The following is a 26,702-nucleotide window of genomic DNA, read 5'->3' on the forward strand; positions in this document are numbered from 1 at the left end:
CATATGACCCCCTAAATGTTGTTAAACTGTAACCGTCCATTTAATTATGATTACAAATATAAGAAAACTCTATTGATTTCCTTTTTTTTTTTTTTTTTGCGGCTGTACTTCTCTGAGCACAATTGTCATTTCAAACCTTCTTCAATGAATAAAACACAGACAAATAATTTGCACAAACTTGCATACGTTATAGACTTTTGTTCCTTTTCAACCAGGGGGTATCTAAACAGGTTTTTATATGAAGAATGTTTGACATCCCTACAATAATATACCTCCCTCTGGTGGCTGTTTGGGATATGGTGCAAATCAGCTGTTTAGCCAAAACAATAATGGAATATTGCATTGGACTCTGGAACCAAGTTGAAAAGTCTATCAACCCCTTTCCCTAAAATCACCTCTAATCATTACTGATTTCATTTTATAACAACATGGTTAAAGTGAAGAAAACAGAAAACTGGTTATTCAGACTTGAGTTTTTATTTTTATTTTTATTTGCAATAGTTTCCACGCCAAGATTAGCAATAAGGACATCATGCTAATATAAACGAAAATAATTCTGAAAAGGCAATTTTTAAAAATAAGTTTCCTTTCATTCTGCAAAAAGGGTATTATTTTTTTCTCATGAAATTCCTTTTAAAAAATCATATATTACATTACTAAAAATCAGTATGTGTAATTTGGAAAAATTTGTACATGAATTTTGCTTAGAACTGTTGTGACACATACAATTTATAATTAGTAATAGTAACCATGAATTTTACAACTAATATCCTAAAATAATTATCCTTTTTGCATTTATACCAAAATGAAAAATAACCTCTGTAAATGGAATGGTAATGTTATGGTGATATGGAAAACTGGTTTAAAATCAAGATCTGTATCCAATTGATATGCACACGCTACAACCAAGGCAGTCAAAGCCTGTAGTTAATAGTTACATGGGTTAATATGCACTATATTATACACTGGTATACCTACTTTTTTGAGAAAAAAGGAAACATTTTGCATTTAAACACATTCATGTATTACAAAACATAAACCGGTTAAACTCAAACAAGGAAACTGGGCAAATATTTTAGAATCAATGAATCCGTATCATCTCATATTTGTAAATAAAGGTAAATGGAGTCCTTAACATGCTGTCTTTTGTCTACAGATGGGAAGAAGTAGAGAAGCAAAGCTTCAAGGTATATGGGTTAGAGCCATCTGTAAAATGCAAAAAGAAACTCAACAGTTAGAAAAATACTGTAAGTTTTACTCTTTAAAATAGCCTGCTTGATCAAGAAATTGTAGTTTTAAACTAAAGTGATACAAACTGAGATGGCAAATAGCAAACTACTTTAAGCTAATTTTCCATAAACACAGTTTGATAGAAAAATGGCTTTTTTTTTTTTTTTTACTCTAGAGCAGGGGTCCCCAACCACCGGTCCGTGGAACAAGTCCTACCGGGCCGCTGGTTTGCTGGGCGCCGCCATCTTTTTTTGATGAAAAAGTGCTTCCGGTGAGCTTTTCCGGGTAGAAAGCTCATCGGAAGCACTTTTTCATCAAAAAAAGATGGCGGCGCCCAGCTGCCGGTACCGGGCCGCGGCGCCCAGCTGATGCCGGTACCGGGCCACGGCATAAAAAAGGTTGGGGATCACTGCTCTAGAGGACAATTTACCTGCATTTTCTCACAACTACATTTCTGCCACAGAAATATCGCATGATTATTCAAAACACAGTACCTTTTTGCTGAGAAAATGCAGTGTTTTAGTTTGCAAATAAAATCACCAATGCTGTTAAGACAGTTACGTAGATCAGTTTATTTCTAACACTAAGTTACTGAGTCTTCGAAATGGACAATGTCGTAGTTTAAACAGTAGGTCACAATTCCTTAGAAGTCCGTGAGAAAATCAGAAGGATGTCACAATGGTGGGAGAACTTGTGCATCAAAGCTGAATCACTGTCTAGACAAGCTGGCACGCCCAAGCACAAATGAGAGCAAGTGCAGAGGACAATCTTATATCTTACACAGGCAAAGAGGCTCATTGGCAGTACTTGCTCCTGCTCTGCCTGGATAGTCAATAGTTAGCTTTTTCAAGAAAATTGGATTGTTTATTTCTAATTAAAAGGTTGTATTTTATAAATTGCAAGTTTCTAACACTATTTTGTTTGATATGTAAATCAAAATGGAATTAGTAAAAATAAATAGTATACCTTACTTTCTGCTGAACACTAATCCATTCTTTTTAAACTGGGGGTGGGGTCCCCACAAATTAATTTGCCATTTACACCACCAAGTTTAAAAATTATTGGACTATATTATAGAACTGGGAGATTATTCTTTCTCAGTCAAGCTAATCATTTACTACGTAGGAGCAAAATTTGTTGTTGTTTGCCTCTATTTTAGACTTGGATGTAAGTTTACACATCTTTATCATAATTGATAATACTATCTTACAGTAAACAGTTACAATTCTATATATATTTATCTAACATATACTATGCAATTATGTGTGTGTATATTTATTTCTAATGCACTTATGCAATTATTATTAGAATAATTCATAATATTGCTTTATCATAATCGGTAAAACAAATAATATCATCATCATTGCTAAGCAAATTTCTCTAGCTACTGGATATTTAACATGCTTTCTTAACTAGCTTTTAACATATGTTGAGGATTTGTAGCACTGTTTTCCAAATATAAACACCTAGAGAAAACTTCGGACCATAATGGAACAAAGACCCTCTCCCAAGAAGGTCCATCTCGCAGGACCAAAAATGGCTTTCTCCGTGGTGGCTCTCTCCCGCCTGCATCATCATCCCAGCAGAGATAAATTGGTCACCAATTTGATATTCTAAAAAAGGCCCTGAAGACCTGGTTCTGCCAATGGGCCTAGGGAGCAAAAGAGTGATATGGAGCCCATCAAGTGGCAGGTTTGATGGTTGTTGTGGGAAGGGGCGAGTTAGTTACTTCTACATTGTTTTTATACTGGGTTTTATCTTTGTAAGCTGCCAGGAAAATCACTTAAATGATTTGGCCAGCCATATACATTTTTATAAATCATTCAGTCAATCAATCAAATTAAAATACAGTAGGCCCAATGGCATTATGAAGGCTAATTTCTGCAAATTATACTTTCCAGCCAAACATTATCTAATTAATACATCCTCAACAAACATGACGTGAAGAATACTTCACAGTGATACTTACTAGGCACTCTTATCTGGTAGTGATTGAGTACTGTAAGAGCTTCCACTGCATCTGTCTTGCATTCCCATTCCAAGAGACCAGAAAGTGTTTTAGCTGATGCTGGCAAAACAAAGAGTTAAAATGTTTTGCTTTGCTTTATTTTTCTGTCAGAATCATTTGCCTAGGTTTTTAAAAAGATTTTTAACGAATAAGTGAAATTGTTTTCTATCACATTAAAGGCATATTTAATCCAATAATACTCAAAAAAAACTGCCCATGGGAACCCCGTAAGTACATCCAATCATGGCTAATATTCACTGACAGTGTTCTCCTTCAAGTAATATTTACTTACGTTTTGGATCAAATACTTTATATTTGATAAAAGATAGGACTTCATGATCATCACACAACTGTAACAATAAGAAAACAAAAATATGGTTGCAAAACAGCAAGACTCAATGCTAGAGCAATTCACAGATACATCATTATGAAGTACTTCTATAAATATCATAGATCCCCTAGATTGAAACAACAAATATTGATTTATTACAATGTGGCAGGGTAGAAATATAATAAATTAAAATAAATAATTTCAGATAATCCTTGCTTAATGACCATCCAAAGTTACGGCAGCACTGGGTCTGAAGTAGAGGCCTGGCAGCAGCAATAACAGCTGGCTGAGGCTACTGAAGGCATATCTTTCTATTTCAGCTCCTATGCCACCAGCACCAATGCTGCTGTGCAGGGCAGAGATGAAAATAGGTGGGGGAATTCAAAAGGATGTAGTCCCTGAACTTTTAAGTAAGGATTTATGGCAAATTAATTTAAGAATATGTGCCATTATAGATAGACTATCCTTAAAATATGTTATGGAAGAAGAACTGAGACTGATAGGAAAGTAGATTTAAAATTACAGACTACAAAAAGATATGTAAAAAGAATTAGATTTTGTAGCTTGATTATTGTTTAAAACCATGGTCTATTCTTACCTTTACAAAGGTCTCTTCAGTCACACATAGGGGTACATTATAGTAATGCAATACACAAGAAGGTGGCTGGATGATGTTCTTGGATGCTTGGCCAGCACTGGTAAAACGATTGTTCTTGCTCATTGCAAAATCTTTATAACTGCTTGTCCCATCTTCCAGCTCAAATATTTGACTAGGAACAACTGAATGCTGCTTGGATACACTGCAATTAAAAAATAGACAAGAAAACTCCCTTCACATTCAAATCAGAAAACTTTATTTAATTAGCTCGTAAAGTTTAATTATGTTCTAATATAATAAAATAGATTGATTAACCTTCCAATTATTGCAGTAAAATACTCTTTTATCAAATTACAGGGGAAGGTCAATGAAATTATGATTGTAAATACTCTGTTGCTTTGCATGTACACTGACAGCTTCTGCACCCGAAACAAATTCCTTGTATGTCTAATCACATTTGGTCAAATACAGTATTCTATTCCTATTCCAGTCTAGTTCATTATTCTTCTCTATTCTACTCTACTCTATTCTATTCTACTCTACTCTATTTATTTTTCGTATTGTTAATCACCCCTCAGAGATGGGCTGGGCAGTGTACAATACAATCAATAAAATTAACATAAAAATCAGAATAATTTAAGATTAAAAAGTTTTCAAATTATAAAAATAACATAACATTCCAAAAGGTGAAACATTCCAAAACCGGTGTGTGTGTGTGTGTGTGTGTGTGTGTGTGTGTGTGTGTGTGTGTGTGAAGCTATTGTTAATACAGGGGTGAGTAGGAGTTCTCATGGGACCAGCTAGCCCCACAGTTGTGTGGGCCTCTGTGTCCTCTACAGAAGATCACACAGCCAAATTCTGACCACTGCCTGAACAAGTGGGATGGGGCGATGCGATGTGGTGAAGTTGGTTCCATAGGGAGCCTGGCCCTATGCCTGTAAGTTTTATAAGTGTCCACCAATACCTGGAACTAGACCTGGAAGCGAATTGGCATCCAGTGCAGTTCACAGAGCAAAGATGTGCCCTTTTTATAGCACCCAGTATGGCTTGCACAGCCGCATTCTTCACCAGCTGAAGCTTCTGGATGCTTTTCAAAGATAGCCCTACGTAGGGAGCATTGCAATAGTCCAATGGGGAGATGACCATGGCATGAGTAATGGAACAGAAGGCCTCTCTTCCTGGAAGGGCATAACTGGCACACAATGTGGAGTTGACAAAGGCCCTCCTGGCCACAGCTGCCACTTGCTCATTGAGCAGGAATCATGAGCCCAAGAGAACCCTCAAGGTTGCACCAGGTGGTCCAACCTAATCCAGGACCTAAGATTATAAACTCCTGGATAGAGAGGTCAACCCACAGACACTCTGTCTTACCAGGTTTCAACTGAAATCTGTTGTCCCCTATCCAGACACCCCCCACAGCCCCTAGGCATCATGAAAGGATGTCCACTGCATCACTGTACCTGGGATAAAGACATATAGCTGCATATCATCAGTATAGTGGTGATACCTCATCCAGTTCGAGGTTTCTTGTAGATGTTAAAAAAAGAAGTGGAAGAAGCAATGACCTGTGGCACACCACAAAAGAGGGCAGTGAGCTGGACCTTTCACTCTCTATTAAAATTGATTGGGATCAGCTTTGGAGAAAGGAGGTAAACCAGCACAAAACTGTGCTGTTCACCCCCAATTCCCTAAGTTGTCCCAGAAGGATACCATAGACGATGCTATTTATAGCCACAGAGAGGTCAAGAAGAGGAAGGATGAAGGCACCACCTCCATTACGAGTGCAACCAATGCAGTTTCAGTGTCATATTTGAGCCTGAAACCAGACTGAAAATAATCCATTTCCAGGTAATCCATTCCTCCAGGATTCTCAGTTTGAAAATTAATGAAAAGTCAAATGGCATTTTCTAAATGTACAAAAAGGGATTTTCTCCAAACTAAATTAAATTTTCTAAATCAAGTTGGCTTAACACATTTTATTTTATATTGGTATTGCTATTAAAATAAACATTGTGATGCACACCTACCAAACATTTAGTCTTTTCCCAAATAATTTGACATTATTGAGATGTGTTACTGCTCTCTCAACAGCATATTCATCACCCATTTCCACTAATGCAGTGCCTGGAATAGTCTTCATAAATTTCACCTGTAATATTTAAAATTATATATAAATTCAATTTAAAGAATGATAGGACATTTTTCAATTTCAGCTGGAAGATATATAACAATTGACTTGTTTTCAAATATATTTACTGTCCTTTTAAAAAGTCACACACAAGCTTTTTCAGGCAAACGGCTGCATTTGAACTTTTGGTGGTCACCTGAATGCTATACTAAAAACTGGGTGAGATCAATTAAAACAAAAGCTTCAACTTTAGTGTTAATGCAATTACTCCATTATACTATAATAAAATTACAATTCAGTGAACAGTATTCAGAGGCCATACTTCTGGCTTTGGTGGGCATTTCTGCTTTACAATCACATTGCTAGACATTTAATTTACCTTTTCAATATTTCCATACAAACAGAACAAGTTGAAGACTCTTGAACAATTCATCTTTTGCTGGTGCAAACCACTGACCATGACAACAGATCCTGAGGGGTTTCCTCCATGCATGTAAGATGAGGAGGCCTGTGGAAGTGGATAAGCAACAAGCTCTGGAGTATCCCGAGATGCCATTCTATACCGACTTGGTAAAGGTAACAGAGGACCATGTGATCCTAAAGAACAAAAAATACTCCCTAGTTAATAAGCTTAGAATATTTAGGTATACAATGGAGCAATTAAAAATAACATTATAAAATAACAACAGCAACATGTTTTATTTAGTGATGTTTCATTAAATAATAAAACTCAGTTTTTAATAGTACAGGTAATCCTCAACATGACAATTGAGCCCCAAATCTCTGTTACTAAGCAAAATAGTTTTTAAATGAGTTGTTCCACATTTTTTTTTACCAGTGTTAAACAAACCACTACAGTTGTTAAGTGAATCATGAGGTTAAGTGAATAAAGCTTCCTCCATTGACTCTGCTAGTTGGAAGTCAGCTTGGAAGATTACAAATGGTGATCACATGACCTAGGGACAGTACAACTGTCATAAATACATGCCAGTTGCCACGTGTCCAAATTTTAATCCTGAAATCATGGGGATGCTGCCATGGTTCTAAGTGTGAAAACCAGTCATAAGTCACTTTTTTCAGTGCTATTGTAACTTCAAAAAGTCACTAAACAAATGGCTGTAAGTTAAGGATTATCTGTATACTGGTAGTCTGTGATTTACAATCATTCATTTAGTAATATTCGAAGTTACAACAACACTGAAAAAAGTGACTTAAAACCAGTCCTAATGAATGAGTGGATGAGCTTGGGGAACAAACATGCTGTCTAGGAAACAATCAGACAAGAGAGGCAAGAGCCACTACTAGCTTAATGGTCAGAGAAAGAAACTTAGTAAGGAGCTTCCCTAATGATCAAGCATTTAAAAGTGGATGATAGGAAGTCTGTATCTTCAGATTTGCAAGGTTCTGTTAATGTGGCCTTACAGTAAAATAGAATTAGTCCCTGAAGTCATGTTTCCTATCTGGTTTACCTGGGAGGGCTGTCATCACATTTACAACTGTCCCTGTATCCCTTAGATCAGTGGTCCCCAACCTTTTTTGTGCCACGGCCCGGTACCGGCATCACAAAATGATCCGCGGCCCGGTACCGGCATCAGCATGCATGACAAGGCAAGGCGAGCCGAGCGACCAGCCAGCCAGCCGTCCCCCGCTTCTCCCCGCCACCTTCAACTCCTCCTTTGTACCTTTGTACCTTTGTCGATGGGCTTCGCTTTGGGACGGCTTCGGGACAGTCACTCGGCTCGCCTTGCCTTGAGTGTGAAAGAATCCTCGTACCTTAGTTTCGTTCGAAGCCCCCCCACTTCGATGAAACTAAGGCGCAAGGATTCCTTCAGGACCCAAACGCCGCTTTCCACCGGAAAAGCTCACCCAGAAGCACTTTCTCATCAAACAAGATGGCGGCGCCCAGCAAACCGGTGGCCCGGTAGGAAATGTTCCACGGACCGGTACCGGTCCATGGCCCGGTGGTTGGGGACTCCTGCCTTAGATCATGGAATCACAGTTGGGGTGCTTGGCAAGTGGCATGTATTTACAACAGTTGCAACATCAGGGAATCACATGATCATCATTTGCAACCTTCTCAGCTGACTTCAGACAAGCAAAGTAACTAAAAGTGTTACCGTATGGCAAGATGGGTGGCTAATAAATTTTACAAATAAATAAATAAAATCAAGACAGGAAGCCAAATTTGCTTAACAGCAGTATGACTCAGTTAACAATTGTACTGCTTAGCACTGGAACTACCAATCCATTGTTGGAGGTTGTCAAGGGCTATTTGTAAAGCAAAACTTGCTTGAATCTGTTTAACACTCAACGGTGAGTACTAAATGAGCAATGTTCCACCAAATTAAAAAAAACCCTTACTTTTAAATAATATAAAATAAACCTTATGGCTTTGATTCCCAGAAACTTTTTAATGTAGAGCAATACTACTGAATAATCTTAAGTTCAAGATAGGTTTCTAACTGAATTAGAATTGGCAGTATCTATTCTAATAGAATGGTATCTTTTTTGAGAACCAAATCAGAATTTGACACCGGTTACTAATATATTCTAATTTTCAAGGCTCTCTACAAAGGCTCTATTACAAAGGACTCATCAATCTATCAAAACAGAACCCCATTAGGAAAACATTTTTATTATTATTTAAAGTAATACATTTTCTCCAAATGTTCACAAGAAACAGTTCATCTTGAAAAAATTCTAAGATAGCATTAGAAATAGCACTTAGGCTTATATACCACTTCACAGTGCTTTACAGCCCTCTCTAAGCGGTTTACAGAGTCATCATATTGCCCCCAAAAATCTGGATCTTGAGCTTGGTGAGATTCGAATGCCAAATTGTAGGCAGCCAACAGCCAGCAGAAGAAGCCTGCAGTACTGCATTCTAATCACTGAGCCACCACTGCTCAGATCACAAACCACAAGACTCAAACCTGTAATCACTGTACTTTATCTACTTTTAGCTTTCACAATAATGTTCCATTGTGATAAAATGTGCAACCAAGAATTGTAATGGTGTTTTAAAAAATGAAAGCTAAAAAAACAACATCTATCCTTAAAAACCCTGGTAACTGGCTATAATTTATGGATTAAAAACATAAGCCAGAGAACTGTAACAAACTGAACTGCTTTAACCTAAAAATAAAAATTATCCCTTCTATGTAGCAATGAGAACAATTTCTTTCATGCAGAAGACACAGCTAATGGCAGAAACAGGTGTGTTTTCAATATAAATCCCAGAGATTTATGAATAATTTTTATGAAATTAAATTCATAAAAAAGGAACTTACCATAGCCATCATGTCTAAATGATGAGGGATGTTCTCCCAAAATAGCTTGCCTCTGTCGGCCTTTCCCTCTATCTAAAAAGTAAGAGAGCATTGATTTTTTTAAAATAAAAAACCCTCTCAAAGATATTGGAATTTTGTCAACTAAAACAATGTATTTTCTGATTAAAGTTTAACAGCAACTCAGCTAGATCTGATCACATGTCCATCAGTCAAATATTATATTTCCAACAGTATGGTTAATCAGATATTTTAAAGGTTCTACATTTGGGTATTTTGGTCAGATAGTCATTTAGACTGACTTGTTCTAATACGAAAATATACCAGAATTATTGTTAGGACACCATAAATATTGTTATTAAAATCGCATCCAGAAATATTTGACATTTTAAACCTAAGAAAACCGTACAGGTGTCTTAACACTACAATTACTCTCGTAAAAATCAAGCTGTAAATGCAGTACTTTCGAAGGACAGTACCTGTATCACACTATTAGCTTCAACAGCAACATATTTTCAAAGAGGGCTTCTTTTCAAGAAGTTTCAGCATAATCCAACAACAACCTGTATTACATGGTTTCATAATCAGTTAACAGAGGATCATAATTTTTTTAACATACATCAACAGCTATTAATGGGAAAGTGCTGAGAGAACTATACATCACTACACTATTATTATACAATCTATATTATAATACCAATAAAAATAGAACTTTTAACAATGAAAAGTTTTCAGCAAATTTCATTTTATACAAGAATATAAAGTTAACCAAGGGGTCAACACTACTGGATGAAAGCAGCAACCAGAAAACATCTACTGCAATGGCATTTATCATTAACATTTGCTGATTGTTTTGTTACATAATTTGAAATGTCAATATTTTAACTGATTGCTAAACTGTGAGAAATAAGAAACATCCAGCAAAGATAGTATTTATTTCAATGGGAAAATATATTTTTGTTTACATTTATCCTATTAAAATCAGCATGGGTTCAAAACTCAGCTTTGATAATAAAAAGTTAAAAGTTTGTTTCCAAGGTCCACAATTTTATTAGGGCAACTTGTTGAAAATGAAAACATTAGATAAAAAACTAGATAAAAGTCCTCAAAACAAAAGTGAGAAAGAATATTATTGTATGTCAACTATAAACTTTTACATGGATATTACTTTCATTTATTTTGGTAAAAGATGAATATAAGTATGAAATAAGGAAAATGCCTGCTAATAATATCCTGTTTAATATTTAACTGATATTGAGATATTGATATGAGAGAGCCAGTGGTTAAGGCATTAGACCACAAATCATGAGATCATGAGTTCTAGTCCCACCGTAAGATACAAAGCCAGCTGGATAACCTTGGGCCAGTCACTCTCTCAGCCTTAGGTAATGCCAAACCACTTCCAAAAAAACCTTATCCAGAAAATTGCATGAACTAGTTAATTGCATGGCAATTAATTTTTCCCTTATATTAGATGTATTAATTGTTTGGCTTAGATATAATTGCACCCACCACCAATAATATCTTCTTGTATATTTAATTTTTAAAAATAATCTTTCCTCAGAGATGCTGCAATGGATTCTGTATTGAACACTTCTAAGTTTCCTTCCAACTCTACGACTCATAAAACAGCAATAAAAACCACATCTTTCCTATTAAAACATCCACTAAATTTTATGTTCATATTACAGCCATACAAAAAAATCATTTGAAGAATTAAATATAATTTCTGACAACTAAAAAGGAATATTAAAAAAAATTGTTTAAAGAAAAATGAAAATGCTATTACTCCTGATAGTTATGTAGACTAACTAAAAACAATAAAGAGGAAAATGCTACCCATATAGGTATGTTTTCATATTTGTCTGGTACATATTTCTATGTAACTATAAAGTATGCATTGGTACAACTGCTCTATTTCTGTAGTCTTAACAGGTTCTATATGCAATACAAGATTTCAGATAGCACATTTATATTAGGTTCCTGAGTGTAATGCTGTAACACAATACCCTTGATGAAAAAAGGAAAGCCAAATCAGTTCAAATATTCAAAGTTATCTGCTTAATGTAAAAAATAAAAACTTCAAAGTTGTGCTTGATTTCTGGTGATTTCATGCACATGTAGCTTTCTTATTAACATGAAAGTGGTCTCCTCTTGCCACATTCTGAAGGTTTTTTTTGTTCAGATTTGCAGCCCATTCTAAACTGACAGATCCCTATGATAGAACTAACCCAACCAAGCTGTTTAGCTTCAAAGCCTAGACAAGATTAGCCAACTTTGCCAGATAATTATAAGGCTTTTATCTTCAATATTTCTGAAATAGGATCAAGATACCAATGTAACAAAACATACACTAATTAATACAGTCAAAAGCATTGGCTTGGAAGAGGAGAGGCACAGAAAGTTAAACTGTTTCTGAGACACTTTTATCACTCTTCTCCTAAGAAAATATTAAGAAGCTCAGTGAGTACTGCCTCATTGTACTGATGAGTACTGTCCCAAATAAATGATTTGGTTTTCCATACTGAGGAAATTGCCTACTCATTGGCAATTGGTTTATTGCTGACATTATGTTCTCTGATGATTCATTAAAATTGATATAGACAGTAGCTTTTATTACCTGTTAAATTATCAGAATAAAAAGCTATAATTGTCTACAGAAAACATGGTGCAGGTTTTTCCATTACAATTTAAAAGTAATGCTACCGTACATATAGTCTTCAACTTACAACCACAATTGGAACCTAAATTTCATCATTAAGCAATGCACTCATAAAGCAAGATATCATGTGACTGCATCACTTAGCAACTGTAATCCCAGCACTTTATTAACCGAGAAACACAGGTTAAGCAGAGGAAATCCGAGATAAGGAGTGGGATGGGGGTGGCCTGGCACAAGCCACACAAAAGTTGGAGGGGGAGCCTGTAGTGTGGGGCAAAACTGAAGTTGCTCCTAGAAGTTTCAGCAGCATGACACCAAGCTATTGTACCCCGGGAAGCCTTAGGTGCTCCACTTGGCCCAGCAGCACTTATGATAACAGGGGTATTGCAACTTCTCTCACCCACATCTCTCCCCCCCCTCCCATCTATTCATTTTGGGCTACACTGGACAGCACATGGCAGCAACGGGGCTGAGACTGAAGCAGAGGCATGGGTTTTTCAAGTCTCAGCCGGCTGCCATCAATTCCAGGTCTCTACTTCAACCCAGAACCACAGCTGCAATTGATAAATGTTGCCTCAAGCCCCACTCCATGGCCAGCCAGCCCAGCACCATTGCTCAAAGTTCCAGTTGCCCCCACAATCCTGTGCTTCACAGGTTCTGCCATGCCCAATTGATCTTCCCCATTTTATTCCTGCTAATGAGGCATGCCCTAACTGTACTGCTAATGAGGCATGCCCTAACTGTACTATATGCAAGGCTGGTGCTGGCAGTTCGAGGCCTTCTTCCTGTAGTCATACACCATATTCTCATGATTTTTTGGAAATCTACCCCAGGTCTCACAAGAATGGATGCATTATTTGAAGAAAGGCAGGAACCTCATTTTTCCCCATATCACCTGTGATGGGAAGTACCACTGCACAGAACAACCAAGAGAGTATAAATGATGGGGAGACAGGTGGGCGGGGGAGTTGCAGCACAACTACAGTCATAAGTGTGGGTGGGCTGCCAAGCACCCTAATTTTGTTCCCATAACTATGGGAATGCTGCAACAATCATAATTTCAGGCATGGGCATCCATTTTTTTCAGTACCATAATTTTAAACAGTTGTTGAACAAATGGTTATAAATGAGAATTAGCTATGGTAGTATTAATAGTACTTATTACCGTCTGGGAATAGGAACCACCTCAATTAATTAAGGAAAAGCAATTATGTGGGTGTATTTAAACAACAAAGTGCACATATTCAAAGATATCTCAGTGCCACATAAGCAAATCCATTATTGAGAACTGAAATGATGTTCAAAAAATTTAAAAATAAGAAACAGGACTTGCTATTCAGAGAAAAGTAAAATGTCACAATAAACATCAAATTTTTGATACAGCTGTGTTATTTTCCTTCAAGGAAAGATTTCTTATTTCCCACAGTTTTATTTACCAAGATAGGCCACAGTCCCTAAACAGAATCTGAATTGCATGTGTGCTTAGTATTTTAAATAGTTATATTATCTGGCAATTCGAAACAAAGTTTAAATTTTACCATAGCGTTGTGGTTGAATAATCTGCTAACCAATAGCATAGCCCCCTTATTAACTTTTTACAAATACTTAATTCTTCATTCCAAAGCCTACATATTAATAGTACATTTCACAATCAAAGCACTATCTATAAAATGCAACTTTTAGATAATAGTTAAAAGGCAAGCCAAAGCCTAATATTAATAGTACATTTTCACAATCAAAATGATACCTAAAAAAATCCAACCATGTGGTAATTATTAAACAGTCAAATCTTGTTTCATATTTAAAATTTGCTAAATACTCTACCTTGGTAAGTTTCCCAACTTCCTGCCATTAATGCCTAAATTTTCAAAAAGTATACACAGCAAATTATACACGTCATTAGAAATTACAGAGAAGTACAGAGTAAGATTTTTGTACACTTTCATGCAGTTTCTTTTACTGATGCAAACAATATCCCTGTTAAGCTTTGCAGTTTAAAAAAAAAAAGAAATATATTTTGAGTAATGCCATGAAACCTGAGGAACTTGCCTGACAGGTTGCTGCAAAATTTCATTTTTTTAAGTTATGATCCTTTAGACAACATTTACATTGGAAAATCTATCTTACATACAACCCAAATACCACAATGTACAGGAGAGAAACAAGACTTGGAATCTTCCATATTATACTGTTTTGTTCTAGGGATATAAGACTGGAACCATATGCAAGCTGATTATAATGGGTACAGTCTACCATGGTATTCATGACATGAAATCAGAAGTATTGTAAGTATCCTTCTTGACATGCTTGTGGTGATGATGCATGCAGTATGCAGTCAAGGTGAATTGCAAGTCTGAGATTTTTCAGAGGGCCATTTGATGATGCCGATGTGGTGCATGATGAAGTGTAGAGTCAGCCTGCTGGAGTCCTCTATCGTTCTTAATGCCTTGTCCACCATATGGGAAAATTCCTTTCCATGGAGAAGCAGTGTGCAAGTTTGTAGTTTGTAAGGAAAAGTCTGCATCAGTGTCCTCTCCTCCAAAGAGTGAGAGCTGCTTGGAGAAATGCAAATCCTTGTACTGCAAACATGCTTGCATGTATGGGTTCCTTCTTGGCCTAAACAATTCAGTATACCACCAGGGGATACTAACGTTGAAAGTTATTATTTTCCAGGATTACAAAGCTTTAATGAAAGTTCCACCAGCAATATTTGGCTTGAAATGACTACTGAATTAAAGAAACTTTCTGTATATGTATATATATATATATAAATATAGATGTAGATACAATTACCCAAACACTTACCTCGTCTGCCCAGATATGGCTTAGTATAATCCCAACTATCATTGTCATTTCGAATTACATTAAGTCGAGTTGGCTGTTAAGATACAAGCAAAACAGCTAATTTTAATAATTGCTTTTTCTTCTAGAAAATAGAGAGGCTTAAGAAGATATAAACTTTACCCTTGCATATTCAATTTTCAATGTACAGCATCCTGCATATATATCCGCTCCATTGAGTGCAGCTTTTGCTTTCTGAGCACAAAGAACTGATTCAAACATAAGACATGTTAAGGATCTTTAGTTAGTCTTTAAAATAAAGTGATTACAAGACAAAATATTTCAGAAAAGAACTCTGTAGCTGTGCTAGAAGTCACTCAGAATCCATTTAATTGAGGTACTGACAACAGTAAATCTAGATTTGCTGGTAGATTTCTTGTTGATTGCCAGGGTTAAATAGTCTCAGTTGTTTTCAATACCAAGAATGAAATGACTTTCAGCCTACATTATATTGCTAAAGAAGAAAGTCTGGGGTGGTTTTCTTTTGTTTCTTTATGAACAAATTAAGAGCTATAGTCAGTGCTTTTTCACATTTCAGAATTCATAATTCTGTTTTAAACACGTTTTCTTTATTTAACTTTAATTAGATTTTAAGATTGCAGGGGGAAAATCTAATCAAGCCCTATATTCTTGAAGTCCTCTCTTTCTTATTTTATAGTTGGAGTAATTAGATAAACTTGGAGACAAATTTGAGGAAAGTCATAGTCTTTCTTCTAAGTTTAATTGTATACATTATTTTTTCATAAGCTGCACGGCTATCTACTTACTTTACTTTTACTTTATTGTCATTGCACCTCGTACAACAAAATCAAACACGATCTTCAGTGCACACCATGACCATGACCATGAAAATAAAACACACACACACACATCCTTCACCCTTCACACATTCAACCAGAAACCCCATTGAACCGGAAACCCCCCCAACACCACAGCAACACTATACAGCAGAATTCAAAAGAGCTACTGCCCTGGGATAGAAGCTATTTTTCAGCCTAATTTGTCCTTTATTGTTCTGAACCATCTGCAAGATGGTAACAGTTCAAAAAAAGGGTTCCCAGGATGAGATGGATCTTTGAGAAAGTTTTGAACTTTCTTAAGGCAGCAGGAGCGATAAAGCTGTTCCAAAGAGGGGAGAGGACAACCAATGATCCTCTGGACAATGTCATTAACCCTCTGGAGTGCTTTCCTATCTGCCACTGTGCAATTGGCAAACCATACAGAGGTGCAGTATGTTAAAATGCTCTCTATGGTGCAGCGGTAGAAGGTCACCAGCAGTTTCTCATTCAGTTGTTTTCTGAGAAGCCTCAGGTAGTATAATCTCTGCTGGGCCCTTTTGACCAGGGCTGCAATGTGGGCACCCCAGGTCAGGTCTTCTTTTAGGGTAACACCCAGAAACTTAAAACTGGCCGCTTGTTCCACTCGGTCTCCATTGATAAGCAAAGGCTGGATGTCTAATCTGTTCTTTCTATAATCCACTATAAGCTCCTTGGTCTTATTGGCGTTGAGGACCAAGTTGTTGTCTCCACACCACGAAAGCAACTGGTCCACCTCATCTCGGTAGGCAGACTCATCTCCCCCAGCGTAAGTCCCACCACTGTTGTATCATCCGCAAATTTAGCAGAAGTATTACTAACGTGAGTGGGAATGCAGTAATGCACATAAAGAGTATAAAGGACTCAACACGCAACCCTGTGGTGTACCAGTGTTAAGAATAAGGGCTGAAGAGATATGATTACCTAATCTGACCCTCTGTGAGCAGCCAGACAGGAAATCCATAATCCAAAGGCAGATTGAATTAGAAAGCCCAAGGTCCAGAAGTTTAGACACTAGTCTATGTGGAAGAACTGTGTTAAAACGCAGAACTAAAATCCACAAAAAGCATCCTCACATAGCCCTCCCGCTGTTCTAGGTGAGTCAGAGCAGTGTGAAGAGTGATGGCTATAGCATCCTCTGTAGATCTATTTTTTCTGTATGCAAACTGGTGTTTGTTTATCAAATGTATGCGGAAGACCAGAAATGATGTGCCGGCAGACCAATTTCTCAAAGCACTTCATGATGATAGGAGTGAGTGCCACTGGTCTGTAATTGTTGAGGTTATTGATAGGGAACTTCTTTGGTAGCAGAACAATGGTGGAAGCCTTCAAACAAGATGGACTGGGATAAAGACCAATTGAAGATCCTGGTAAAGACTCCAGCCAACTGATCAGCACAGTCTTTAAGCACTCTGCCAGAGATACCGTCAGGACCGGCAGCCTTTCTAGGGTCCACAGCCCTCAGAATACTCCTTACCTCCTATTCCTCCACAATGAGGTGGGGGCTACAATTGGCTGGTAGTTGTGTTTTATCTGTCTCTGATGTCTCAAAGCGAGCAAAGAAATGATTCGGTTCCTCTGTCAATGAAGCATCCCCCGCAGCAGGGATGACATTGGTCGGTTGATGGTTTGTAATTTGTTGAATCCCTCGCCATGCCTACCTGTTATTGCTATAAAAATTATCCTCAATCTTCCTCTTATAATCAGTCTTGGCCTTCCAAATACCTTTCTTTAGATTAGCTCTGGCAACACTGTATCTTGCCCCATCACCGGACCTAAAGGCCTTGGTCCTGTCATGCAAGAGGCGCTGGACTTCCTTGGTCATCCAGGGTTTCTGATTGGGATAGATCCTAATACATTTATCCACAGTGATAGTATCTGTGCAGTGTTTGATATAGCACAGAACAGTTGCAGTGTGCACCTCTAGGTCAGGGTGGTAAAAGATGTCCCAATTTGTGTTCTCAAAACAATCCTGAAGTTGTTGGGAAGCATCTTCTGGCCAAGATTTCACTGTCTTTATTATAGGCAGAGCCCGTCTCCTAAGAGGGATGTAAGCTGGTGCTAAAAGCAGTGACATATGGTCTGATTGTCCCAAATGTGGTAATTGTATAACCTTATAGCCATGTTTGATGTTGGTATATACTTTGTCCAATATGTTTGCTCCTCTAGTAGCACACTTAACATGCTGATAGAATTTAGGGAGCACTTCTTTTAAATCAGCTTGATTAAAGTCCCCCGCTATGATATGCACAACATCAGGATACTTATTCTGCTGATTACTAACAATGTTATACAAGAATCCCAAAGCTACGGTAGTATTGGCATCAGGTGGGATATAGACTGCACTAATCAAAACCACACTGAATTCCCGTGGAAGATATATGGGTCTACATTTAAGTGTCATATACACCAGATCCATGGAGCAGTGGCTGTCTACAGTCTTTGTATTGATACACCAGCTTTTGTTCACATAAAGGCTTAAACCTCCCCCTTTGATCTTGCCAGAATCTCTACTCCTGTCTTTCTATCTCTACTTAGTCAGGCCTTCAAAGGCCCAGATCCATCTTGATCTCACTGACAATAAATATCAAAATAAAACTGTTCTACAGAGCATTCAAGGAATAATTTATGGCAGTTATTTATATCTACAGAGATTTTTATTCATCCAGGTCATGGATGTCCCAAAGGTGCTTTTCCAAAAGGCAACTATATTTTCTTCTTGTTGTTTTTCTTTGAAAACATTTCACTTTTCATTCAAGAAGCTTCAGTTCAGTTCAGTTCAGTTCAAACACCAAGAAAGTTCAGTTGATTTTTGAAAAAACATCTTTGGGCTGTAATTTACATTGGGGTTGGTACTTGTATTTAAACTACTGCAAGTTATTCTAATTTAGTGGTTGCATAAATATAAATGCAGAACAAACAAACAAATAAGCGTTCTGGAAATTCCTATGCTATAGCATAACAATACACTAATAAAATTGGGTAACAAAACATCTGCAATAGGAGAACCAATCTCAGAAAACACCAAGGACTCCACAATTAAACATTAAGCTACAAATTTATATTGTATTAGAAGAGTAATAAAAGGATATTCAACCATGGCTTGTATTCCATTTCTCTTGAATATGACAATACGTTGTACTTTCCCAACAGGATTGCATACTGTATACAAGACATCCTACAAAACAAAGCAGCTGTTTTATCTTACAAGATTATTCAAAATGTTCAAATACACACACACACACACACACACACACACACAACTATTAAAAAGCCATTTTGACAAAATACTGTAATGCAATTCAGAAAAGAAAGCTTAAATTCAGTTTCACTACACACGCTTCAAATATTTTGTATGCTACACTAAGTATGCAAAGTTAGTATGTCCACTATTTGTACCATTTATAAAGTAGAACAGAACAAAATGAGGGGAAAATAATTGTTTCCCTTCCAAATTATGCTGAAAAACACTGAACTAATCTATTATGACTTTATCACTATTTATTTATTTTTTTATTTATTTAATATGCTGTCAATCTCACCTACAGCTCTAGGCAGCTTACAATAAATAAAAGCAACAAAACAAAATTTTAAAACATTAAAATAATAAATGCTAACATTAAAATTTAAAAAATAACAAAGGAGCAAGATGCGTATGGAAAGGATATGGGGTCTTATCCCAGTCCATTAATCACCTCCAGTATGATATATCCCATCAGGACCTTGTTTTGGCATGTGTTATGGGAATAGAGATATTACAGGACTGTTCTTAGAAAAGTTACAAGATCTAAGCGGCAATATGTTAAAAATATACACATTTATACTGAATATATTTATACTATCATGAGAACTGAATTCAACTCAAATTAAACAAAACCCTGTTTCCAAAAGTAGACTGTCTTGACCCCCTGGGAAATCTCTCCACAACTATCCTCACTTTACATATTGTGCTGTCCAGACAGTTATAGTTAATGGGATTTGGGATAGTTAGTTCGGAATTGAAAGCTGTCCCCTTAAGGGAATGCATCATGGTAAATGTAGTTAAGGTATCCTGGAAAATGTAGTACATGTCATGTGGTCACATCTGTAACCCTGATTGGTCACTGAATTGACCCTTGGTGGGTCGGGGGAGGTTTCTTCACTCTTGCCTGAACACAGCCTCGTGGTAGCAGCTACCCCCTGCCTCTACGATATGGGATGAAAGAGATAACCATCTTTTTACCCATAAAAACAGATATGCAAAGGATTGGACATTAAGAAGAACCTCGTCATAACTGTGAGTTGATGGGATGCCTGATGAATCAATAAAAGGCTTTGTATGGATGCTTTGTGGAGTTTATCTATCTGCCTTTGTACAGTATTTGTACAGGACAGGCAGAACACATATTATAATTGTATCCATTTTACACAAGAAAACTATGGTTCACAATTATTCATTTTAAATAATGCTAAAATGGGATTACATAATGGTTTTCATCCTCATGCTTCCTATATAGAAATGCAGTTAGTTATTGATGTATGGAACTTACATACTTTCATAACAGACAATGAATTCAGTAACGAGAAGGAAGTGTGCAGTCCTCAGTGCATTCTGAGCTCAGTTGTTTGCTTGCAGATATTTCACAACATCAAAGCTTTGATGATATTATCTAGTTGGGTAATGAAATGTCTGCCAGTAAACAACCAGGTTCAAAAAACATCAAAGACTCCACAGTTCTGAGTCACATATGTTCATTTCCATGAAAAGGAAGATAAGACAAAATGAAAAACAGTTTTCCATACTAAACCTGTATTAAATATTTACTTTTAAACCATTTAGCTTTGACTTTTGTAGAAAAAAATGTTACTTACAGAAACTTAAAACTATCTGATTCATTAAGACTACTAAAATTAGAGGACAGAATCTCAAAAGTAACGAACAAAAACAGGAAATGAAATCTGAATATAGAAAAGCATAAGATACTAAGAACTCTAATAAATAATATATTACAAGACACAATTACTTCATCACTATCTCTTTCCCCATAAGCTATGTATTGCTTAAGTGGCTTGGAAAAACTGTAACACAGGCAAAAAAAGAATTAAATGCTAATTTTATAGTTGAGCCAAATAATTTTCTATAACCAAAGTAATAGTTCTGCTGCATAAATGAGACCATACTTTCTCAGTTTTACACAACAAAATATATGAAAAGAACACATGCATATATATGAAGATGCCTTCACATTCAATATAAACCAGGAGGAACTATCAAAGATCTTGCCAATGTAAAGGTAGGCAGGGAAGCGCAAGCTTGCCACAAGCAAGCATAGCATAGGGCCATGTTGGCGAACCTGTGCCGCATGTGCCAGAAGTGGCACACAGAGCCATTTTCCCTAGCACACGAGAGGTCGCCCGGAAGAGCCCCACTGTGCATGCACACCACCGCCCGACAGATGATTGTCGGGTATCTGGTGCGCATGTGCAGGGATGGAGGGGGGTGCATGGGAGACTCGCAAGGGGATTGCGCATGCATGTGCAGGGACACACTGCACACGAGGGGATCACGCATGCATGCATGGGATGAGTCACGTGCGCATGCGCAAAGACGCGCGAGGGGGGAATTGTGTGCGCATGCGTAGACATGCAGCACGAGTCATGTGCGCATGTGCAGATGCGTGTCATATGAGGGGTGTTGCGCGCGCATGCACACGGGGCGTGGGAAGAGCCAGCACGCATAGCCTTCTGAGTGCTGGCACATGAGCGTGCGCAAGCAAGAGTGTGGCCAATTATCGGCACAGGAGTCGAAAAAGGTTAGCCACCACTAGTATAGAGGAATATAAAGCACCAAGTATTTGAGATTTATGCTGTAAAACAGACATACCACAGTAATTGGATATAAAGGATTCTGAATTGATAACAGCAGAACTTTATTCCCACCAGATGGGTCATCAGTGTTTCCTGGACGAGTTATTCTTTTGCTTGTAGAGTAATTGAAAAACGCTTGTTGTCCTGCTATGTATACTGGCTCATCTGCTGCAAAAGTAACACACTTTTTGGCACTTTCAATATCCTCAAATTCTACCAAAGCTTGGCGTTTAAATGGCATCATCATCACATAACTACAGGGAAAAAAGCATCAAAACAACTAATTAGTTATCATAATTTAATTTAGCAATTAAACTAAAGCAAAACTTATATAACTTCATATAAAATTCTTACTGCCAAATGCACAAAAAAGGCAATTTCATTTCTTAAGTCAATGACAACTCTGAGTACAACATAAACTATTAAATTTAAATGATACCTTTCAAATAACTTTAACTATAAATAGCCTATTAAAAATTTGATGATGAACAATTTAATATGTTGTTTTTAATTAGCTGCTATGAAACATAGTTATAAAAAACAATATATATAAAACATACATATATAAAATTATTTCACACAGCTTGTCATGGAATATTTTTCACTAATCTGAGAAAATCTGCATATGTCTGGGAACAAGGATCAGTGGACATGAATTAGATTGGTTCAACATTCAGAAGATGAAGAATCTTCCTAAACATATTGTTCCTTATTCGGTTTAGAAAAATAATTCAGTACGTTACAAGTTCCACAGTTTTACATTATATCCAAACATGCCTTGATTTTGTATATTGTTTAGAAATCATTAATCATAGCTTCATCATTCAAATCTATTGACTTGGTCTGTGGATAATGTTATATCATAAACATGATGAACTTCATTTAACAGCTTGAGCTATGAAGTAGATCATTTCAACAAGACATAAAAATTGTCTTAGCCTTTAATATAAATATAGCCACAGAAAAATGCAGTTCCCATTCATAACTTTTTAAAAAAATCATTAAACATACCATATGGTCCCAAATTTTTCAAGAGCTTCCACAAGGTCTGCCTCCACAACTGACTCACAAAGACCACGGACATGGACCACAGGAGAAACGGAAACTTTGTGATGACTGCCTCCAGCATCCTAATAAAAGCATGTTAAGTTTCTTTTTAAATCTTACTATAAGAAATATACTATTGTGAACTATGAAGTTACAAACTACTTTCATGTTTAACCTCATCTATTTATAACCTAAATATAAAATAGTATGTCTAAATTAACTTGTTATAATAGTAAATTTTTCTCAAGCTCTAGCTTGAATGTTGGATACTTTAAGATTTGTCTTTTTCACAAGCAATGGCAATTCTAAATGTCCTTGTGTATATTAAAAAGAAAATAGAGAAGAAAATAGAAAAGAATAGAAGAGAAGGGAAGAAACTATGGTATGAAAACCAATTTTAAACCACAACTTTAGATTCCAACAAACTTTACATTATTATTACTTTTCTAGTTTAACAATTACAATTAATTATAGATTACTTTATTATTTGGAAAGAACAACAAAGTTGTGAAAGACATAGGAAATTAATACATTGTAATTGCTAGAATACAGCCAGAATCTAAACAGATAATAGGAGCCATTCAAAGATAATTCTCTGCATTTCTTATTCAAAGATTATGTTTACAATAGTATCATCCTGGCCAACTTAAAATTATTACTGCCTGGAAGTCTATCACCAAAAATAAAATGGGTGATTTTATTGTAATACATTTTCCACTTTTATGAAACAATGTATTTATAAAATTAAGACGTTATCAGAAGTTTAATCAAAATATTCATATATATTAAATGAAAAAATAAGTTAGCAGATAGCTGTCTTTAGAATAGAACTATTAATGGACCCAACTCTTCTGAAAATAGTTTTCAATACATTTTTATTCTTTAAAATCTAAACGTGAGAGAAATTATATTTGTTTAAAATATGTACATTTCAAGCCAAGAAATAATATTGAATTAGTTTGACATTTGTTCTCTGAAACTAGAAAGGTTAGTTCAGATAATGGACTAAATAAGCCATGGATCGTGTTATTTTATTAGTTACATTTGCTCAACAAAAAAAGTGAATAGAAATAATGCTTAGTGTAGATAAGCTATATTAATTTTAATTATTTTTTAGATAAATAGATAAAGTTTTGGAATTAAAATCATTTGAATTATTACATATTTCATTACTATCGACTAAATTACACAGTGAAACAATTTTACATATGTAAGAAATAAATTTACATCAACATGTTTATGCTTTCAGACACTGCTGCTCTTATTATAAATGCTTGTCTAATTGAGCCCAAAATTTATGTTGCTAAGTGAAACATTTAAGTGAGTTTGCCCTATTTTACAACTTTTCTTGCCAGTTGCTAAGTGAATCACATTTGTTAATTTAGTAATACGGTTGTTAAGTGAACCTGGAGTCCCCACTGACTTTGCTCAGATCACAAAAGGGCCTTTTGATCCTGGAACACTGCAACCGTCATAAATATGAACCACTTGCAAAGCATATGAATTTTGATCATGTAACCACAGGGAATGCTACAACGGTCATAAATCTGAAAAACAGTCATAAATCACTGTTTTCAGTGTCATCGAAACTTTGAATTGTCACTGAATGAACAGTTGTAAGTCGAGGATTACCTGAGTACTGTTGTCTGCAGGATGGGCAAAACAGCATGATTTTTGCTTATGTGTGGAATTATGCAGTTACATATACTTGTTGTACCCCTGCAGTTTCTTCACTATAACAATATTGTACATGTCTGAAACTTAGTTGGTTATTGCTTGAATAATATGCAAATACTGTACCCCGCAATTCTATGATTCAAGCTAGTGCATATATCTCAATAAGAGGGCCATTTCTAACAGTGAGGCATTGAATTAATTCCCTATCCTACCCCTCCGTTTCTGGGATGGATCTGGATCATTTTCAAACTAGATATTACTCTTGCTGACTGCCTTGTTGCCAAATTAGGTCCTGTTTTACTTTGTTTTTGAGTAGTTTAGTTGATGGATCAAATTTCCAGCTCCTTTCTGCGGAGTGAAAAATTGTAAAAATGAAAAGTGATAAATTCTGTAGTCTAAACAAGATAATGAGGACCAAATTGTGAGAATTCAAGCTAACTGTAGTTCAAACAGTAACTCATAGATTAAAAAAAACAAACCCGTACATCAGAATGATGAACAGAACAAATCTATTGCAGACCACTGCTTAGATAAAATTTATTGCAAAATATTTTGCAGTTAAAATGCCTAATTTGAAACCTGAAATAGCCAATATCACTTGGACAATTTTAACATGATCCCAATTACTTCAGGTATTTTGTTTCTGGGCTCAGAGTACTTCCAATATTGTACTTTAAAGCCAAAACGGCATGGCTATAATGTAATGCATTTTGAAGTTGAATTGTTCTGCATAGCCACAGTTGTAGCTCATCTGAGCCACTGGCTTGAATGGCTCTGCTGTAAGCAGTATTATCCTAGATTTATTTATAACTATGACGTATATACAAACAAAACAAATATATATACTCTGTACAATACTGCAGGAAAAGATGAAGAACCCCAGACGACTGTAATATACTCTTGTCCTAATCTATTATTCTCCCATCCCACAAGAGCACAGAGTCCCACAACCCTCGGCCAAAGCTTAGTTAGAAGACTGAAAAATACAACTCCAACTAACAAAGGGGAAAAAGGGCTGCAACAATTATGCGCTTCCAATTCCCAACCCTCTTCCCTTCTCGAGATGAAGGATGATACACGGAGGTCCAGGATTAGTTGTCGGAACAAAGAAAAACCGCAACTTCCATCTCCTTAAAATTTGAAAGCCGGTAGCAAACACATTTATGCATAACGCAAGTTCCCAATTTGTGGGATGCCAAGAGACCGAAAAGGATTTAAATACGCTCGCCTTGTGAATATGCTTAGCCTAAGGATAATTCGGAAAGAAAGCCTCTCTGGAGTCACAAAAATGAAGATGGAACATATATACTTAAAGACAATACACGGCTTATTGGAGGTGAGGGGGGGGAGGTAGGTTGTATTTAAAAAACGAACAAACGAACAACCAGCCCTTTGCAAATGCGTTAAATCCCTGGCCAGGGTATCTACAGGCTCCTCAACGAACATCAACATCACCCCGCTCTTTCCCCTACTTGGGGCGGAGAGGCCCCCGAGGCGGCACCGGAGTAAACCCGTCCTGGACATCTGCCTCTATCCACCCCCCGCCCAGCCTGTGAGCGACGGGAACAACAACAACAACAAAAAAGAGGGTGCGCCGCGCCCGCTTTCCTTACCCCTCCGGAGAAGCCCCCCGCGCGAGGGGCGGCCTTTTCCCGGCGGCTCTCGCCCTCCTCTGCCCCATACTCGATCTCCCCCTCTTCGGCGGCGGCGCTGGGTTTCAGCCGCTTGGCCTGGCTCTCGTATGCGCCGTCCTCCTCCTCCTCATACTGTTCCCCAGAGGACGGGGAAGACATGGCGGCGGCGGCGTCTTTGGAGAAGGGATGCGTGTGCAGGGCGCACAATTGGCGCGCGGAAGGGGGGAAAAAAAAAAGCGAAAAGATCGGTAAAGTAAGGCCTGCCACAAAGAGAGAGAGACAGAGAGACAGAGAGAGAGAGAGAGATGCCCCGGCAGGATGAAAGACAAGACCGCAGCGACACACGCTTACCCACACAAATCGCAGCAACGCGGAGGAGGACCGGCAAAGGCCCCGCCTTAAGATAGGGTCGATTCTTAGATTGCACATCTTGATTGGCTGGAAGGGAAGCTTCTCAGAAGCGCCTCAAAATGCTAGTGGAGATCTGGAACGCTTATCACGCCCAGAATATAAAGACCTCCCCCCACTTTTTTTTTTTTCTTTTTCTCTAAGTTGGTTCTGTTCTGCGTCTCCGACCCGGCTGTCGCGATCGCATTC

General features: G+C 37.1%; 1 protein-coding gene across 1 annotated transcript; it reads right to left on the reverse strand.

Moving 5' to 3' along the window:
• Positions 1 to 455: 455 nt before the first annotated feature.
• Positions 456 to 26,480, reverse strand: HNRNPLL (heterogeneous nuclear ribonucleoprotein L like). The gene is made up of 14 exons (XM_087961633.1): positions 26,457 to 26,480; positions 26,085 to 26,278; positions 22,759 to 22,877; positions 21,764 to 22,001; positions 18,993 to 19,078; positions 15,209 to 15,305; positions 15,050 to 15,122; positions 9,586 to 9,657; positions 6,675 to 6,892; positions 6,195 to 6,316; positions 4,168 to 4,369; positions 3,531 to 3,588; positions 3,200 to 3,298; positions 456 to 1,206 (listed from the first exon to the last, which is right to left on the reverse strand). The coding sequence occupies exons 2-14, from the start codon at positions 26,262 to 26,264 to the stop codon at positions 1,151 to 1,153; spliced, it is 1,620 nt and encodes a 539-aa protein (XP_087817759.1). The 5' UTR covers positions 26,265 to 26,278; positions 26,457 to 26,480; the 3' UTR covers positions 456 to 1,150.
• Positions 26,481 to 26,702: the final 222 nt, after the last annotated feature.

This window comes from Notechis scutatus, chromosome 1 (assembly GCF_049901735.1).
Source record: "Notechis scutatus isolate UNSWTSFEM ecotype Mainland chromosome 1, rNotScu1.2, whole genome shotgun sequence".
Classification (NCBI taxonomy): Eukaryota; Metazoa; Chordata; class Lepidosauria; order Squamata; family Elapidae; genus Notechis; species Notechis scutatus.